Genomic DNA, 21208 nt, shown 5'->3' with positions numbered 1-21208 from the left:
TAACTTCTGCTTTCCTCATCACTTCCTGGTGGTTTTTAAACGTCTTCCTGTTTACCTGTGATGGTTCAACCTCACAGACACAGCTTGTATTTAAGATTTAAGATGTATGGAACCACGTACTGTGTGTATTTACATTACATTTAATTTAACTGATGCTTTTATCCAGAGCGACTTACAATAAGTGCAATTCCACCATGAGTACAAACTCAGAACAACAAGAATCAAGAAAGTACAATTTCTTCAACAAAGTTAAACTACAAAGTGCTATCAGTAAGTGCCATCTAAGTGCTACTAAAGTGCTACTACAGTGCTACCTTCCGTATTCGAGGTGTAGTCGAAAAAGATGTGTTTTTAATTTGCGGCGGAAAATGTAGAGACTTTCTGCTGTCCTGATGTCAATGGGGAGCTTATTCCACCATTGAGGAGCCAGGATAGCAAACAGTCGTGACTTTGTTGAGTGTTTAGCTAGAAGTGACGGGACTACAAGCCGATTGGCAGAAGCCGAGCGGAGCGAACGAGCCGGGGTGTACGGTTTTACCATGTCCTGGATGTAGATTGGACCCGATCTGTTCGTAGCATGGTACGCAAGTACCAATGTTTTGAAGCGGATGCGGGCGACCACCGGTAACCAGTGTAAGTCGCGGAGGAGTGGAGTCGTGTGGGTGAATTTCGGGAGGTTAAAGACCAGTCGAGCTGCTGCATTCTGGATGAGCTGCAGGGGTCGGATGGCACTAGCAGGTAGACCTGCCAGGAGGGAGTTACAGTAGTCAAGACGCGAGATGATCAGAGCCTGTACAAGAACCTGTGCCGCCTTCTGGGTGAGAAGGGGACGTATTCCCCTGATGTTGTACAGCATGAATTGACAGCAACGTGTTGTTGCGGTGATGTTGGCAGTCAGGGAGAGTTGACTGTCGAGTGTAACACCGAGGTCGGTGCCAACAGTGAGTTGTTGAAGGTGATAGTGAGGTCGTGGGTGGGAGAGCCTTTTCCTGGAAGGAAAAGTAGTTCAGTTTTGTCAGGGTTAATTTTCAGGTGGTGTGCGGACATCCACTGAGAGATGTCAGTCAGACAGGCAGAGATATGTGCTGCTACCTGTGTTTCCGACTGGGGAAACGAGAGGATCAGTTGGGTGTCATCGGCAAAGCTATGGTAGGAAAAGCCATGCGAGCGGATGACAGAGCCGAGAGAGTTGGTGTACAGAGAGAAGAGGAGAGGACCCAGTACGGAGCCTTGTGGGACCCCTGTAGTGAGAGGACAAGGTTCAGACACAGATCCTCTCCAAGTTACCCGGTAGGTGCGGTCATTGAGGTAGGATGAGAAGAGGGAGAGTGCAGTGCCTGTGATACCAAGGTCCTGGAGGGAGGAGATAAGGATCTGGTGGTTCACTGTGTCAAAGGCAGCAGAAAGGTCTACAAGGATAAGGACAGAGGAGAGAGAAGCCACTCTAGCAGTGTGAAGCTTCTCAGAGACAGCAAGGAGGGCAATCTCTGTTGAGTGACCTACCTTGAATCCAGACTGGTGAGGGTCCATAAGGTTGTTCCGTTGGAGAAAGGAGGAGACTTGGTTAAAGATAGCTCACTCCAGAGTTTTTGAAAGAAAGGGAAGGAGAGAGACAGGTCTGTAGTATTTGACTTCCGACGGGTTGAGAGTGCGTTTCTTCAGGAGAGGGTTGACTCTTGCCTCCTTCAGAGAGTCAGGGAAACAGCCAGTTGAGAGGGAGGTGTTGATAAGATGGGTGAGAAAGGGAAGAAGGTCAGGAGCAATGGACTGGAGAATGGGAGATGGGATGGGGTCAAGGGGGCAAGTGGTTGGGCGGACAGAGGTTACCAAGGTAAGAACTTGATTGGGAGACAGGGGGTGAAAGAGGAAAGCAAAGAGGAAGAAGATGAAGTTAATGGAGGTGTAGGTATAGAAGAAGATGGGTTCGTAAATGAAGAGTACATGTCATCTATCTTTTTTGTAAAGTAGTCAACAAAGTGGCTTGGTAGAAGGGTGGAGGGAGGAGGAGGACTGGGGGGTGGGAGGGTCAAGGAGGTTGGAGAAGATAGAGAAGAGTTTTTTGGGGTTAGAAAAAAAGAAGGATTCAATTCTGGATTGGTAGAACAGGCTTTTTGCTGCAGAGATAGAGGCAGAGAAAAAGGAGAGAATGGAGTGATAGACGAGCAGGTCGTCGGCATGTTTGGATTTTTGCCATTTCCTTTCCGATGCTCGCATAGTGGCTCTCTGGGCACACACCAAGTCAGACAGCCAGGAGCCGGAGAGGACTTGCGGACATTTCGTGTTGTAAGAGGACAGAGAGAATCAAGAGAGGAAGACAGAGTAGAGAGGAGAATGTCTGTGGCAGAGTTAGGATGCATGAGTGCGAAAGAGTCAGTTGAAGGAAGGGCTAACAGAACAGACGAGGCAAGAGAGGATGCGAATGTTGCGACGGACAGGTGTAGATTCTGTTGATGTGGTAGGGTTGTGAGTTCCAAAGAGTGGGAGAGAGTGAGAGATGAAGAAGTGGTCAGAGACATGAAGTGGAGTTACAGTGAGGTCAGATGTAGAGCAGTTTCTGGTAAAAAAATATAGTCAAGGTGATTGCCAGCTGTGTGAGTAGGAGGGGAAGACCAAACCAACCAAAGGAAGACAGTAAGAGTAACAGGTCAGATGACTTCTCTGTCTGGATGTTAAAGTCACCCAGAAGGATGAGAGGGGGGCCGTTTTCTTGGAAGTTTTGATAGGAGGACGTCTAATTCTTCCAAGAAATCTCCCAAGGAACCGGGTGGACGGTAGAGAACACCAATGTCAAGTTGGACTGGATGAGTAACCGTCACAGCATGAAACTCAAAAGACAGCGGGGTAAACAGTGGAAGCGGGTAGGGAGAAAAACTCCATTTGGGGGAGATAAGTAGACCTGTGCCACCACCCCGACCAGTGGGCCGAGGTGTGTGGCCGAAGGAGAAAGCAGAGGCGAGGGCAGCAGGGGTAGATGTGTTGTCTGGTGTGATCTCGGTGTGATCTTGGTGAGAGCCAGGAAGTCCAGCGATTGCTTGATAGCGAAGCCAGAGATGAAGTCAGCCTTGCGGTTAGCTGACTGGCAGTTCCAGAGGCCCCCTGTGACGAGGTGTTGGGTCTGAGTGGAGCGGGTGGGATAAATAACAGAAGAGGGATTGTGATGCAGGTGCGAACGAGTCCAAGGCCTATAGTATCTACGAGTGGATATGTACACAGGTATGGATGGGAAACACATTTTTACAGGGCAATGTTTATACTCATAGTATATAGCAATAGTTATATTGCAGAGAAACTTATTTAAACTGTACTCAGGCAGGATTCAGGTAGTCCAGCAGTCTGAGATCTCACAGGTAGAGCTTGCACACTATTTGAACATTATTGCTAAAAAAGGACACGAGCTGAGCATTTTCTCTTTAAGGGTTGTTTTGTTTAAACTTCCTATAGTCACATACTGATGCCAAGAGGGTTTTATATAATGTGATCTTGTTGAAAACACAATTCTCTATCTGTATTGTCTATCCAGAGATATGTCTGGCTCTTCTTTAATGCAGCGCAAACTCCAGTCAAGTGAAACATGAAAGTTTCTTCTTTTCACAGTTCACGGGAACGCTGCCCTTGTGAAAGCTAGCCAGTTTTCAGTGGGTGTCTGGGGTCACAGTTATCTTAACCAACTAATTGGGATCCAGGAAGACAAGGTGCATTGTGGTTTATCGGTGCTTGAGTGTGTAGATAAGTGATGCAGCTAGATCTTTATATTTAACCTTACTGTGGCAATATTATAGTGTAAAGATCACTATACTACTACTGTCAAATTAATGGATCATATAAAAAATACAAATGCTTCAAGATAAATTTGTTTGTTTCTTTAAATTGTCTCCTGCTTCCTGCTTCCCTTCGCTCTGCGTCAGATAATTGACCTCTACAGCTCTCGCAGCAGTCCATGTAGCCCTGCTCTCAACTTGTTGCTCATTTAACAGGAAAAAACAAATGGAGCGGAAAAAGCCGCCTCTCATGACCTGCGCTACCTGTTTCTCTGAGGCTGAGTAGTCCCTCAGCTGATTATGACAGCTATCTAACATATAACAATGCTAAAATGTTGATGCTAAGAGCATGCGTAATGTTTCCCATGTTTGCAATGTTAGATGTCAGAAAATCTGCCTGTCTTCCAATTTGAGAAGCCCGAACCAGAGAATGTTCGCTATCTTTTCTTGATTAAAGAAACTGAAACAATGAATATATTATAACATTTGATGCCAATTAATTTTTTTATGTTAGCATCCCCAGAGGGGCATGGCTGAACTAATTAAATTTAGGGAGGTTCTCTTAAGTAAGATGCTTTATCTTCACAGGGTTAGAAACTCACATTTTGGAGCCTTTGCAGTTTTTATTCACTGAGCAGACACCTTAAGGATTAAAACTATCTTCAACCTGCTACCTTGTGATGTAAAAAAACAACATGTATTTCGCTGAGATCTGTGTTAAAATAGATCAGATTAAAGGTGAGAGAGAAAAACAAAATCCATCTCCAAAGCATAAAATTCCTTTCTGCCTTTCTACAGAGCAACATGTGGCCTTCCTCACTGGGAAAGCTGTGAAAGTTTAGCGTTGTTTGCAGTGAGACTAGCTGGTCAAACAGTAATGAGCTGGCGTGGCTGTCTGGTCAGTCCTCCGATCAGCCTCACAGAGGACCATCTGGTCTCTACTGTGGAGGCTGACAGCAGCTGAAAGAGCCATGTGAGAATATGACTGATGGATCTCTGCCCACGCAATCCTAGTCTGCCAAGAGAATGCCGCTCAAAGTGTGAAAAATGTCCACCGACACAGTCTTTTCCTGGATCAGGTGGTGGGGCAGTGGGAAAATGGGAAACGGCCTCTTGGCTGCATGTGTTGTTTTTTAGATAAACATCTGAAAGGGATCCTGCAGATGGAATTGTCATTAATGCTTGTGCATAAACTGTGTGTGTGTGTGTGTGTGTGTGTGTGTGTGTGTGTGTGTGTGTGTGTATGTGTGTGTGTGTGTAATATCAAGTCACCTCTGTCTATTTGTGTATCTCATTTGTTACACTGTGGTGGGAAATTATTTGTTTACAGGATACAGATAGTGAGATGTTCTTCAAAGTGCACCGGACAGCCGAGTCAAAAGAGGATGTATGACGCAGCCTGGGAGACAAATAGCTCGACATTTACACACAACAATCTGTGAGGCCCAAACCAACGCAGCAGCATTGCTTGATTGGAACTGTGAGTGCATGCTGTCCAATATCAATTTCAGCAATATCACTCCGTAGACACCAAAATGGCATGTGGGAGTGGAGAAGCATTTTTATCAAATCCACTAATCAGATGAAATTAAGCTACAATTAGACTGTTTCTGTTGTTTTTCAAGTTCAAGTATATAAAGACAAGAGCAACTTAAAATGTTCACACCATTGTGACCACTGATTTTCAGCAAATGTGTCTGTTGTATGATGTGAATCTCTACCATCTGACTGCACTTGTGCGCCACCGTGAGCAGCTGCATGGAGCGCTAGCAGGTGATGGACCTCGTAGCTCTAAAGGGTGACGATGTGTCCCTGTCGACAGTCCATAATAAGGCTGCGTTGCGATGGATGTGTGATGTGTCAGTGCTATCAGAGCCTGGATCTGTGTTCAGATCACGGCGGTTTGGTAGGCTGAATATAGTGCAAGCCGCTGTGGGCTGCCAGACCAAATTGCTGCGTCCATTTCCGACCAACCGTCTGCCACCGAGCGGGACAGGAGACGAGCAAATTAGGCCATTTAGTTGTGGGAAGATGTTAAAAAAAAGAGGTGGGGGCTGAAAGTGCAACAAACAAAATATCTTCTTTGATTATTGAATGCCAATAAAGCGATTGATTGTTGCTTTAGCATCAACAATAAACAGATACAACTGACATTCAGACATGCACAAAAATTAGATATTGTCACTTTCATGAGGAACTTATTCTTATTCTATACTTATTCTCAAAATGTTTCACAGGGATAGTTTTCTGTGTCTCTTTCACACACAGTCATTTTGTCACAAACCTCCTTTTAACATATAGTAACCGTCCACTGGTAGACGAGAAACACATTAAGTCAGAAACTAAAATGACTAAATGAGTTTTACAGTATGTCTGGTAAACATCAATCCTCATTGAGATTTTGGGTAAGTTAAAAATCAATAGCCTCTCTTAGTGAGCGTAGGCCAGACAATATAATGCAATAATGCAGTTTTAATAATGTCTTTTGTCTGAAATCTATAAATCACAAACGTAATGTCTGTGTTCAGTCAAGTCAGTATGAACAAAACATTGTCCTGAAAAACCTGTATTTGCATTTAGACTTTCATATAAATCAGAATAAATCAAACTAAATGAGACAAACAACATGGTCTGTTTGATAAAACTGTTTATTTTAATTTCCTGATCGCTCCATCATGTTCCACACTCTTAAACTTCGGTGTCTTCCTCGTTCGACATTTCCTTCTGATTGTGTTTTCAGTTTTGTGCTGGAAGCTGCTGCCGTTCCAGTGAGAAACACATCTTACATTAGTGGTCCCAGTTAAATGTGACAACAGGATTTAATCTACTGAATTAGATCAGCAGCACACAACACTGAGAGAGGAGAACAAATAACACATTTAAACACTAAAAACCTACATACTCTCACACACACACACACACACACACACACACACACACACACACACACACACACACACACACACACAACTATATACACATATTCAGACACACAGGCGCAGTCGCTCAGCTATTTTGATTTAGAACCACACACTAACACCAGACACCAACAGACACCAAAGTAACATTACAAAAATCAAAAAATATCTCAAAATTTACAATTATTATTTACAGCTCAAGTATTCACCCTGTCACTCTTACTGTAGATAGATACTCTGTGTGAATTCATCAGAATGTACATCGATATGTACAGATTAAATGCATCGTCTTAAATACTATAAATATAACTATGGGGTTGGTCACATAAAGACTATTTGCACGGTTAAATAAATACACTATTAATCTGTTTTTATTGTTTTAATCACAGTAATTCAACTGAGTTAACCTCTAGAAGTTGCCTTAAAGTACATAATGCAACATCGCTGACACATGGACAAGACAACGAGACCCTGGAGTCTTTGTTTTCAATAATAAAGATAAAATATCAATACTAGATGCCAATATCGTATTACTGAGCCAATTTGAACTAACATTAGAAGACGTTTTTCCACTGTGCAGAGTATTAACCATGTTTTTAAACGTAAGCAAAGACCTGCTGTGCCTGGAGAGGTGGGAACTCCTTGGTGAAATGTGGCAAATTGTGCATCAAATATTGAAATAAGCCAGTGGTTTAAATATACTATATATATATATATATATATATATATATATATATATATATATATATATATATATATATATATATATATATATATATATATATATATATATATACATACTAGTATATATATATACTTTATAAACCCTGTTAATTGTGCTCTCTCTTAACCCTCTCATTTAATCATTGTGCGGATCAGCTCCAGAACAAACCAATGGTGCAGTTTAGTTTCTTGTGAAGATTGAAGTGCATTAAAGTGTGCGGATCCTCCAGTGACCCCCGGGAGGATGCAGGAATCAGATCAAAACTAACATGATCTGCAAGTTATATCATCAAGTTCATCCACACTGGCTCTATTTTAACTCATTGACTGGTGCTTGCTCACCAAGGAATGAAACTTCTTTGTGCTCACTTTCCTGTGCTTCTATAAATGTGCTTCAACTCTCAACCGAAGCTGCAGGTGAATACAGATGAGTGCCCTCACCTGTACTCACCCGAGGTCATGTGTCGTTTATGTCACAAGCCAATTGACCAAAAACATCCGGTTTCTTGTACATGTTAATAGTAGTTTTTTCCACATTCACTTTTAGCAACTGAACAGGTTATTATCCAGCTGGGGCATGTTTATTTGTTCATTTATCTTGACACATTCAGGATAGAGTACAACCACCGTTCCTGTTATTTAGACTGAACAACATAGGTGTTGGTCTGACAATAGGTATGATAGGGAGGAAGCATCGATCAACAATGGAGTGATAACAAGGCAAAATTCAACGCACCAACACGCTTTTAACCTCATAAGTTGAAACATTACAACTTGATGAATGCTCAAATTTTAAAGACATAAAGATCTGCCGTACTAACACGCAAGAAACGATGTAAGATGTTTTTGCAAAGTGGCTTGTGATACATGTGAAGGTTTTTTGTTAAAACTGTACTTAACAAACGACTCCAGGGTCTCTCCCTAATTAAAGTGCGCAAGTGAATGAGACGAGACATTGGTCCAAACTCACGACATAATCGAGAAGAAAAAATGACAAAAGCATAAGGCAAACAGACAACAGGGACGCTGTTCAGGCACCAAACAATGTGACTGACTGTGCTTCACACTACATCTGTTCAGTCTCAAGTATTGATGTTGTCTCAGGGAGGGGCCATGAGACAGTTGGCTCCTCCGCTGGCCAGCAGAGACACCTAGTGGTGAAATCGATGTACTACCACTTATTCCAAACCTTAATATCACTACACATTTTCCACATTATACCCCAAAACATACATCGTCATCCAAGATTATACATTAAAAAAAGTGTTCACACCTCAGTTCACAAAAATACATCAAAGTGGAAATTGTAGTGCTGATGAAATGATGTCCGTAGTGGTCATAATTTGAGAAATGTACAATAATTAAACCCTAACATTGTATTGTAGGGGCGACAAATCCAAAGCACGGCCCGGAGCTGAACCTCTTATTCAATGCACTGTAACAACATTAGAGATATATTGTTGTGTGACCTCAACAGTAAAATGTATTGTCTGTGTATTGCACAGCTGTGCAGGTGGAGCAGACAAAGCAAGGCGTCTGCTCTTTTCCTTCTTTACATCAGAAGAGGATCTGTATCTATGATGCGTTGCCACGGCTTCCCCTGGGTAACACAGCTCTATTTTTAAAGCGGCAGGGTCACCAGGAGCTCTCATTCAGCGGCAGACGACACACTGACGCACACACACACTTGCACATCTGTACGTATACAAATAACTCACATTTTCCTATCCCTTCTGGCTCTGCCTCTCTCACACAGACCAGTGTAAACCTCTCTGCTTATCTCTGCACATGCAATACCACCTCTGCCCTTCTATGGCATGGATTTAAATGGAATTGCTTGATTAAAAGCATTGATTCAAATGGAAAAGCTTTGTCTAGAACAGCTACAACTGGAACAGCACAGAGACAACGTGTGCAGCGCTGTTGCCAACAGCTCCAGAACCTCATTTGTCGAGGAGAAACGTTGTTCAAAAGAAAAGTGCTACTCTGTGTTTAAGGCTCAGAGATGCTCTAAAACAATAGCAGGAGACTGTGCTCTGGTGTTTAGCGGGAAGAAATGAAGAGGTGAAAAGCTTCCCCTCATTTTTCACTACTGTGGTGTATAAACACGATTTACGGTGACATCTCAGACTATTGCACAACACATATGTATAGTATTCTACATCGGTGGGAACAGTAGGGATAGAAGGAGATCCACAGTTTTACGAGGACCCTACTCTGCCTGCTTATTATTGCTGATGCATGATAGGCACAATAAAGAAGTAATGTGCTTTAAACACTGTTCACACTATCAGAATCACTTATTACATACTGTTATGGATGCATTTGTAATCATTATGTTTTCTAGATGTGAAATGTTCTTACATGGTGATACAGATCATGAAAATATTTTTCTCCTTCCATCCCAACCCCACGGGGAACAATCTTCTACAACTGAACCAGAATGATGATCTCCTAGATTTAGGAACATCCAACTGTCTCAAAAATAATCTTCTCCAAACTGGTGAACACACGATTCAGTACAACGTAAAGCATTTTGCGCTGCACACACCTTAACCTCGGCCATAGCTTATTACAAAACAGCCCATATTGAAGCCCTCAGAGGACCTTTCATTGCTCCCTCTATTCTTGTCTCTGCCCCTCTCTCTCTGCCCCTTTAATACATCGACAGATGGAAAAGGTTGTCAGATCTGCCGCGATCCCTTCATTTCAACTGGGAATTGGCAGCACAGATTCTATGATGGGGAAGAAGGGTCGGCGAGGAGCATCGGGGCAGAAAAAGGGGGGATAGAGGAACTCGGCTCTGGGGGTTAAGGTGTGAAGAACGCGGCAACAACTGGCAGTGGATTTTCTCTCCCTATTGACTTCCTCTGTTCCTCCCCTACATCCTCTGTCTCCCTCTCTGCAAGCAGGGCTGGGGTTTAACAGACGGGAGGATCTATGAGCTCAGTGGATCATAGCTCAGACTCGGGCGAGCCGATGTTCTGGTAGCCCGTCTTGGTGCTGGTGCCATAGTTGGTGTTGGTCATCTCCTGGGTGCCGCCGGGGCCCAGGTAGGCACGGGGGGCGGGCATCGGGGAAGGAGCCTCGCTGGGGTTCTTGTTGAGGATGAAGCGCTGCTCGTCCTGCTCTTCCAGGTTGGAGATGTCCTTCATCATGCCTTTACGGTAGGAGACGGACAGCTTGTTGGAGCCATCGGAGATAAGATTGAAGTGGCGGACAATGAAGACAATTGGTAAAGGCAGCATAGCCACCACAATGAGGGAGTAGGCCATGGCTGCAGCCCAGGGAGGGTAGTTGTGGAAACGCTCTGCGCCCTGGCAAACAAAGAGTGCAGACAGAAGAGCATGAAGAAACAGGGGAAGAGATATAAAAACAAGGAAAAGAGGAGAAGGACATGTATGGAATAATGAGGCAAGTCTGGCCGAGCTTTCCCTCTTTGTTTATCTCCTTTCCCACTCTTCTTTTTACTATGTGCAAACACACAAAAACACTGACCTCAGCTTCCACCCAGGCGTTGTATCCTGCAGGACTGACGACCATCTCGATGACCGTGGCGATAATGAGAAGCACCAGGATAGCTGGCGACACGTACCTCCACATGTAGTAATAGAAGGAGTACGGCCTGAAACCAAGCATGTCCTCCAGGTCCTGCATGAACCTGAAATAAAGAAAGAACGAGTTTCTAAGCATCTCAGTTGGCCGTGTCAATGATCAATGCACAATACCAGGCCCAATCCCAACGTCCCACCTCAGGCCTTAAACCCTGAAACCTCAGGGACTTACTGACGTCACCGAGTGAATGGTTGTGTGAGAGACTGTAAAGGCTTGAAACGGTGTAACTACGAATAGGGGAGCGCACCTCAAAGCCTGTGAGGGTTTAGGGCTGTCCCACTGTCACATCGTCGAATGTTTGAGGGCTCTCTTACAGACAATCACAGTAACGTAGTTGGCACTAAACAGTTCTGATTAAAAGGAATTTTATCCAAATATGGCTGCGTCTACATATCCGGTTGAGTCACCTCTTAGTGCCGTAGATCCAGGCCACAGAGATGTTCTCTAGGATCACCACCACAGTGAGAGGCAAACCAGCTGAGTAGTCATCAAACATGGTGACAAAGTAGTTCCCTGAACGCTGCACAAACAGCAGGCCGAGCAGGAAGGCCACAATGCAGCAACCCACTGAGAAAAGAAAAGAAGAAGAAACATCGAGTGAGAATCACAAGCACTTTGATATCATGTACCACCTATAACCACCATAACAGTTAACTCACCACACAGGATCTCTTTACGAATCTTGAAAGCATCCAGAATGGGCGTGGTGATGCCGGTCATTGTGCCGATCATGCTTCCCAGACCCAGGTTGATCAGCATGAAGAAGAACATGACAGACCAGAAGGGACTGGCAGGGAAATGTGTCATGGCCTCTGTGAAGGCGATGAACGCCAGACCAGTGCCCTGAACCGACTGGAGGACAAAAGAGGGAGGTGGAGGTCAAAGGTGGCTCAAGATGGAGATGAGTGATCCGAGGTGGAAAATCAACCACCTAACTTCCATTTTTAGATTGATCAATGAGTGCAGCCCCTTAAAGGACCAGAGACACTTTAAGTGAGTCCACAGTGGATTAGGGTTCAAATTCCAACGAGAGAATGCGAGTGCGATTACTGTCAGCGGCACCTCCGTGACTACTGCTTGCCGCTGTTCGGCACCTGAGTGGCAGACATGTTGCAAACTTGCCACGTCGCACACTCGCCACCTGGCTGAAGCCTGCCACACGCCTGCCACTGGGTGCCAGTGCCACAAGGAGCAGCTTGGCCTTGCTGATTCGAACAGCACTCGCCAAAAACAAGAAAAGTATGAATGACGATGCCTTAACAATATTCCTGTGACCTCTAAATGATCTGTGTATTAAAAGGTTCTCTGAACGCTGAAATGGATGATCACAGTGTTCAAAATACGCGAAATATTCAGCATTTTGTCTGCTAAGTGGCCACTGTGTGGGTGCAATAACAGACTTGAAGAAACAGGGGCTGCAACTCATGATTATTAGTCTGCCGATGATTTACTCAAATCATTGAATAACTTGTTTTTATATAGATTAAAAACAGCAAAACTTGGTCATTATATTTCCCCAGAGTCCAAAATGATTAATGCTTGTTTTATTTGACCAAAACTTTTCTTTTACAATGACAGAAAAACATAACATTTTCAAATTCTAGCTTGAAAGATTTGTGAAACAATTAATCGATTGCCAAATCGATTTATTGTTTATTAAAACGTTTGCAGCTCTAGAAGAAACAGTGCTTTGCTTTGCAACCTGGTATTATTAACCTCCCCATGTCTTTTTTTAAACACTAGGACAACTTGTCATTCATCATCACTCAAACACAAACAAAATCTTGATAGCTAAAAAAGATTATTCTCAAATACTCAACAATCACATTCCCTTCAGCTTTGTGAATTCTCCTCTTCTGACCTTGTTAAGTTCGTCCTCCAGTAAACAGGCATCCAGGCCCATCTCTCCGAAAGTGTCCTCCTTCACCGTCTTAATGACGGCGTACATCTCTGTGTAGTCCTGGGAGGACAGGTGGGAGAAGTTGATGTGAGGAGGGATGAGCTCTTTGCTCAGCACACCTGTGTTTAGGAAGCCCAGAATCTTCTCTGCATTACTGCACATGGAACATAGGAGATGTGGAGAAAGATGAGTTAGTGAGTAAAGGTTATTGTCAAAAAGAAAGCTTAGTCGGATAGCACTTGTTACAGTATGACACACTCACTCGACGACACACTTCTCGTTCATGATATTTGCCTTGAACCCCAGGACAGCAAACACGACTAAAGTGGCCAAGATGGAGGTAACAAAGTTGATAGTGGAGACCAGTGCTGCGTCAAAGTGGCAGTTATTGTCTCGCTTGTTGTAGCTGGAGAAAGCAATGACGCCTCCGAAGCCCAGACCAAGAGCGAAGAAGACCTGCGTGGCTGCTTCTCTCCACACCTGCGGCTCCAACATCTTTTCCAGCTAGAGACAAGATAGAGAAAACACTTCAGATTTAATCTTTTTTTAATAATCTTTAACCTTGATGTTATATGCTCAGAATCAGAATCAACTTTATTGGCCATGTGTGTGTGTACACATACATGGAAATTGACTCTGGTTATACATATTTATATATTTATATATATATATATATATATATATATATATATATATATATATATATATATGAACAATGACAATGGACAATGAATTTTGGATATTAGTAAAACATATGTTTTGTACATTATTTTATATTATGTCATCCCTCTGTGAATCAGCATATTTGGTATATTTGGAACCTTTGTGTTCATCTTATCTGGTTTTTATCTTCAATTCAAACTATCTTTTGAATAATTTTGAATGCAAGACTAACAGAGAAATCCACAAGTTTACTCTTGTTGCTTGTTGCAATCTACTGCAGGTAGCCCAACTACAAAATGTATATTGCATGATCATATAGAACAAATAGCTAAGTGCAGGTTAAAATGTTCCATGTACTTATAAATATTCACCACTAGAGGGGGACATCAACCCAACACGTGACAATGTGGATATTAATGACATTTATGAGCATGAGGGGATCTGACCATCAACCACTCGGCTGAGCAGCTTGCAGACACAAAGTGGCTGACAGTGAAGAAGTGATCAGGACAAAGACAGCAGTGAGCTTAAGACTACACTTTCCCCTCCAATCATATTGTGGACAGCCTCAGCAAACGACTACATATTATATTATTTTTTATTGTGAAATGTACCAATGTATTGTTTGTTTTATTCATCTCACCTTAGGGGTGAACATGTGAGCGATGCCGTCCACCGCTCCCTTCAGCATCAAACCTCGCACCAGGAAACAGAAAAGCACCACATACGGGAAGAGAGAGCTGAAGTACATCACCTGAGAGAGAGAGAGAGAGAGAGAGAGAGAGAGAGAGAGAGAGAGAGAGAGAGTCAAGTCCGTTGCACAGTGTTGCCATGGACACGCTTTTCTGAGGCCTCACACATGGGAGAAAAACTGCAACCATAAATGCACACACACACACACACACACACACACACACACACACACACACACACACACACACACACACACACACAGCTTTGTGTTTCTTGGCACTGAATCTGTGAAATCTTACCAAACGTGGAGAGGACTCCTTGAGATTTGAAGAGAGGAGTCTAAAATCCTCCCTACAGCATTTCTGTGAATCATTGCAGTAAACTGATGATAATTGGATTACCACGTTTAGCGTGTAAAAAATGTGTCATACCATGGCGATCCATTTATTTTCCTATTGAAAAAGTGGGCCGATGTTGCGCTGTGGTGTATAACTCACTCTGGATAGAGATTACAGGATGTTGTTGCAGTTGTTGCCAAACTAAGCATTTTCCATCTGCATTCTGAATCAGTCTTTGCTGGGTTCAGTTTAAGATTATTAATGTTGCATCTGTGTCTCTTCTATATAGATGAGATACCAAAATAGAAAAGTGTTTTCAAGAGGCTTTAGAATCTCACCTCTGTGAATAAAACACTCACTGATAGTGAGCAATCGTTCATTGTGAAAACAATGCGTCTTTATATGTTGTAATCTCTGAAGGCTCTGCCCCTGCTGTGAAGCCATGGAGACCCCGTACCTTCCCAGAGGACTGAATGCCCTTGATGACAGCCAGGCAGACCAAGATCCAGGCCACCAGCAGGGAGAGGGTCATCTTCCAGTTCAGGCCACCCGTGTCGTCGATGCTGCTGGTGATGTTGAGAGTCTGGCGGTACCAGAAGTACGTTGTGGCCGAGCTCTTCTCGCACTCTGGCACCACGACTACAACAGCAACGATGATAAGGAGGGAATTGGCATTAACAGTGCTGCGACAGTTGAGATATATATCAAATACACAATGGACAGCCGATTTGGAGACTTATAGAACACTTAAAATTGTATTAATTCTGAATTCATTGATTTATTACTACTGCTGATGCATTCATGTGTAATATTTATCTTAATGTTGACATTTAACCAATTGCTGTGTGCTTTTCATATTTCTAAAACATACATCTTGCACTCTAAGTTAATAAGTTAATGCATGATGGAGGAGAGTTGAAAAGATCCAAGTTTCCATAATTGACAAACAAATTACTTACTAATATAGAGATTTTTGAGTGTTATGTTTTTAATGTAAAATGTAAAAGGTGGAGTTGCATTTCTTTCTTTCTAAAAAATTTTCAAAGTACATTTTTGTTTACGTCCATCTTTACTACCTTGCAGTCTGCCTTTTCTGACAAATTGTTGTGTTTTTTGAAGCATTACCGCAACCTGTTGTTTGATGGAATATTGTGAGACCATTGCAAGGAATATGTATCACACGGTGCATGTGCATGTTTATATCTCTGTGCACAAGGACAGGACACGCAAAATGCTGCCGACTGAACAAAACATGGCTTCGTAGGGCTACTAGTCAAAAACTCCACTGAGTTCCTTTAATCTGCAAGTAACAAGTGCCTTTTACTGTTAGACGAATGTAGTGGAGTATAAAGAACAACAGTACGAAGCAAATACAAAAACACTCAAGTAGTACTTCATAATTGTACTGTATAAATGTACTGACTCACTGTGCTTCTACTACTGCACGTAGCTTAACTGAATCCTGTAAGACGCTTCACAGCATCGCTGCTGCATTCATAATCATAAGCAGAGTGGACATCCTGCCCTCTAATGTTAAGCTGATGTCCTTTACTCTGCCAGAACCCGCATGTGCCTCCACCACAGGCTACCAGCTGCCAGCCATTCGAGGTACTGACCCTGTCGGCCGGATCATACCATCCGACAGGCCTCACCAATAGAGCCGCTCTGTAGGATGCCGTGCAGGGCCGTCCCGCCTATAGAGACAGCACAAATTTATATTCTGTTTGCCTGCAGAAGCACTGCTGCTTCTCTGCTGAGCCACAGCGAGGCAAGCTGTTTGGATGCAAAGACACGTTCTGCAGCCTTAAGCACCGCCATGCGTAGCACTGGGCAGCCTGTGTGCGTCTGAGATACTTGGCTGAATATGGAATTGTCTTGCAGGCATTAGATTTTCCTCTATGTGGTGTCACGGTCTTCACAATAAAAATATATTTTGCATGGGCACTTGTCTTGAGCCGCACACCTCTGTCATAGCTGTGTTGTGCGGTGGCATTATGTTGTGCACTCACTGGCTCGGGTTCCATTTATTTCGAAAGGGCATTCCGCCCAAGGCAGTGGATACTGGAAAGACTGGAAGAAATAGAAGATGCTCCAGCCGATAATGACGTTATAGTAGAGGCCCACAAAACCGCAAACCTGAAGGGGGAATGAGAGAAAAAGGTTATATTTATCGCTCCTAAAAAACAATCACTGTCTCACCATAAAAACAACACTGTGGATAAACAGTGTGCAGTTTGTGGAGGTGAACACCTCTTCTTGAGTAAGAGCACAGACGCTGAGCACACAGCTTAAATGGATGAATTATTGAGCTGTTTGCTCTCAGCGGCCATGGCTGGGGTCCTCTATGAGAAGGTATTTATAGCTGCTGAATCTCCCTCTGCCACATCCAGGCTGCCACACGCCTAACTGCGCCAGGACAAGCCTCTCTCTTCCCTCTTTTGCATTAGATTGATGAATTTGTGATCAAAAGGACGGACAAACAGAAAGACAGACACAGTCAATCACTGGCTGTTGGAGGCCAATGACGCTGATGGGATGGATGGGTGCATGATGGGTCACCACTCTTGCAGATGATGGGGACAGATTACGACAGTGATCTACGTTGGTTTTTGCATGCTGCTTTGCTGTAAACCAGCAAGAGGAACTAATACTAGCAGGCAGAGGGGAGTCCAGTAGACTGTAGAGTGCTACAGCACGTTTGTTGTCTCTGCAAACAACATTTCTGACTCAAGTCAAGAAGTGAAAGAGAGAAAATTACCATTGATTAGTGTTTCAGGATCTTAAATACAGATTCCTGTCTGTCTGTTGTAATCATGTGTACAATAATTATGATACAACATTACTCTTTCTGGCATTTTATAAAAGGGCTCATAAATTATCATGCATAGGTGTATTAAGTGTTAATAATGTATTAATGCTTAACAGATCACTGATAAGTCATTAAAAGCTAGTAAAACATGGTTGACAGTTTGTGAGTCAACAAAAGGCCCCTTTGGTTGTTGAGTATCTCCTGGAATTGTTTTACAGTCTCAATTGCTGACTGGAAAAAATATGTAATGTTTTTCCAGTTATAATAAGACATAAAATATTAGTTGGTCATTAATAAATCCGACTTCCTCCAGAAGGCACTCAAACTGTTTAATGAGACAGGTTAATTTACAGACACAGACAAATGCAGAGAGTGGTTGTAGACATTTCACCTACAATATATTCCAGTAAAAAGCAGCAAAATGCCACAGAAACGTCTCCAATCTCTTCTGCGGCTTGACTTCCCCACTGGACATTTTAATGTGATTACACCTGATTAACTGGTAATCTACATGATTTCATGCTGACCTTGTGAATGAACCCTTTAACAGCCATCCTTTTTTTTTTTTTTTCATAGATCACTTCACATATTTTGTTACAATCTGTACATAATTGATCAATTTTATTTAGGACCCTATATAGTTACAACTTTCCATGTTGATCGGTTGCTTCACTGAAATAGTTTAGCTACGGGATGAAAATGTTCACCAGAGGATGATGTGCAGTGATCCCATAGCTTTCTGTGCAGCGCCTCAATCAGGTTAACATTTCAGTTGATCCAATACTTTGTTTTATAAACAAATACATCCAAAATGATACAGTAAGAAGAGGGATATTGTTGAAATATAACATTTAAATGGGAATAGATAATGAAGAAAAACTGTTCCAAAACAAGTACCCTATTCATTTAACATTTCAATTGGTTAATTGGCTCATGTTTGCGCTTACCATCAGACTGGAAACCCCAATGCCTCCCAGCTGTGGGTAGACGTAGTTCCACACCCCGATGCTGCCACGCCTGATCCTCTGACCCACTGCCAGCTCCAGGAAGAACAGGGGGATGCCGATGAGGAGGAGGAGAATAAAGTAGGGCACCAGGTATGCACCTGAGGGACAGAGGGAAGAGAGTACAGCTGCTTTAGTTATCTGAATGTTTGAAATCCATGTATAGTGAAGGACAAAAGCTCATTGTAAAACAAAATAGAGGACATTGTCAAATTATCTCAGTGAGTCTATTATCTTTATTATGCATCCCTTTCTTCCTCTCTTCCCTCTCACACTTTTCATCTTTTTTTTGCAGAATACAATAATTGAGAGGGAGCGGCAGGCACTTAAAGACCACAAGTCACGTCCAGTCTTTCCTGCTTACGTCAGGACATGAAGGGGCACCATGGTGACAAACCATCCACAGCCAGAGAGGGCGGGCTCATACTGACAGACAGCTCGAGGAGCAGCTTGTTTTAAGGCTGAAAACAAATGACGCTTGACTCGATCAAAAACACTGATCACGTTGTGAGTGGCTATTAGAGCTAAAGCAGCAGACAAAGGGAACAAAGACAGGGACACAGTGCTGTGTTGCAGTGGTATTATTATCTGGGCCGTTAGAAGTGACTTCTGTGTTGCTGACTACTTTTACTGATCTTTGATGTCTATTCTGAGCGGAAAACACACAGAACAAAGGAAACCAAATGTGATCAGGATTGGTCAGTACGGTTATACCTTGAGGGTGACGCTGTTATTTTAACTACACATTCACATTTGATATGGCTCTCTGGATATCTACGGTTAAAATATATTGAAAATATTCATTGTAGAAATATCCAGAAAACAGTCAATTTAATTTATAGATCTGTATGATTGGAAAAATTAGGTATCTTCTAACCTGCGGTGTAGCAGCTGCAGACACTTTAAGACTAGAGATTATTTGTTTGTGTTCAGAGCAAATCTGTATATATTTAGGTGAGTTAGTCATAGTCTGCAAAATTTCAACTTTATTTCTGTTTCTCTGCTTTTCAATTACCTCCTGGATGGGTTCAAGGATAAATGTTTTAATTGCTCCACTGAGGCGAGCTCTGTTAGATAGATGAGGTCCATAAGTCTGTCAACATGTTTATTTGTTACTGCTTTTTTGTTTTTGTTTTGGACTATTTAACATTATTTTGTGACTGATCTTTGCAATTAAGTAAACCTTCACTTTACCAAAAATGGCTGAGAAAAAGACGACGTAATGGACAAGGGTGGACAAAAGATGGAGACAGTTTGTCCTCATCTCTGGAACAAGCCCAGACAAGACAATACAACACCTCCCACACTGTCAACATCCAGCAGGGGATACACACTCATTACTGCACACACTCAGATTAATATGATTCAGCTTTGCTATATCATGCATCTCAAAAACCCTCTTTACACACACCTCCTACTTGAGGTAGAACCAACAATGTCTGAAAGCCCATGAAATCAGTATTTACTCCTCCACTTCCTCCATCTTAGTCATCACGCCGTTTATCCATAAAACCACTAAATCATAATACCAAAGAGATAGGACAGATAGACCAGCAAGAACCACAAATATAGACTAAACAAGAGGCTGTTGCAGCGAGCCCTCATCGTTACCTCGTCTTGATGGGGGAAACTATCTCATCTGGTAGCTGCTAACAGCACAAGTCTAAAAACGCTGAAGAGACAGCCTCTCGGACTTGGACGATTAGTTAGCTAATTGGTTGACAGGACACAATTTGTCAAAGAGGAGGAGGACCGTCACCAGGCAAACTGTCTTGTGTTTCTTTCCTTTTTTTTACACTGTGGATGAGAAAAAAAAATCTCATGCCCAAACCAAAGGATACTATCTAAATTGTTACATACTATTAAAGTAACAACTCCCATCTGGCCACTTATTTTATTGATGATTTTACACTAGTAGCATAACAGCATTGATTTAACACAACATTTATTTGCTAACAAATACAATTATTATTGCTAACAATTACTCAGCACATGTTCCCCATGGGTGGCCCAATCAGGAACAAACTTCCAAAGTGTTTCTCCACTTTACCCATTGGGATACCCGTTTCTGTGGTTCAAACTGATCATATGCAACAAAATCATGCCCAGATATACATCCACCTACCTCCTCCGTTCTTCTGGCACAGGTAGGGAAACCTCCAGACATTACCCAGGCCCACGGAGAAGCCCACCTGGGCCAGGATGTACTCCATCTTGTTGTTCCAGGCCGGCCGGCCGTCCTCTAAGTCTGGGTCAGGGGAGGGTATCAGGGCCTTTACTGGAGCAGTAGAGCCGGGACTCAGACCCATACTCATCTGACTGCTCTTATAGTCCATGGGGTGCTCCAGGGACAGCAGGTCAGCCACCGACTCAGTGACCGGCTCATTGCTGTGCTCCCGCTGGGTCACCTTGGTGTTCTTTGGCATGGCTGCAGCACCGGAGCTCCTTCAGGTTAAAGGAGGAGGAGGAGGATGCAGGGAGAGCCTGAGGTGTTTGGCTGGACGAAGATCGTTGACAGGAAATAAAATTGTGCTTTTTTTTTCAATCTGTGAAGAGAAATATTGGAGACAGAGAGGAAATGTGGGTGTTTAGGGAAGAAATCCTTTTTCTGCAAGAACCATCATTTGCAAAACTGTGATTAGCTTTCCCCCCCACTATTTGCTGATACTTTATAGATCAAGCAATTAATTGGGAAAATAATCATATTAATTGATAATAAAAATTATCACTTGAAGGCAGCCCTCTGCACAACATCACAGTTCAGGAGACGGACTTGCGACAAGCAAC

General features: G+C 42.9%; 1 protein-coding gene across 1 annotated transcript; it reads right to left on the bottom strand.

Annotated features, from left to right (window-relative positions):
• Positions 1–10353: 10353 nt before the first annotated feature.
• On the bottom strand, positions 10354–20847 carry slc6a17 (solute carrier family 6 member 17; the record flags this gene model as incomplete). The annotated part of the gene is made up of 11 exons (XM_079225923.1): positions 10354–10716; positions 10898–11060; positions 11422–11581; positions 11674–11866; positions 12876–13068; positions 13177–13418; positions 14221–14331; positions 15066–15247; positions 16618–16744; positions 18365–18522; positions 20547–20847. The coding sequence occupies 11 exons, from the start codon at positions 20845–20847 to the stop codon at positions 10354–10356; spliced, it is 2193 nt and encodes a 730-aa protein (XP_079082049.1).
• Between the last annotated feature and the right edge of the window lie 361 nt (positions 20848–21208).

This window comes from Taurulus bubalis, assembly GCF_910589615.1.
Source record: "Taurulus bubalis genome assembly, chromosome: 11".
Taxonomy (NCBI): Eukaryota; Metazoa; Chordata; class Actinopteri; order Perciformes; family Cottidae; genus Taurulus; species Taurulus bubalis.
The sequence above is the reverse complement of the archived record's forward strand: the minus strand, read 5'-3'. Positions and strand labels throughout refer to the sequence as shown.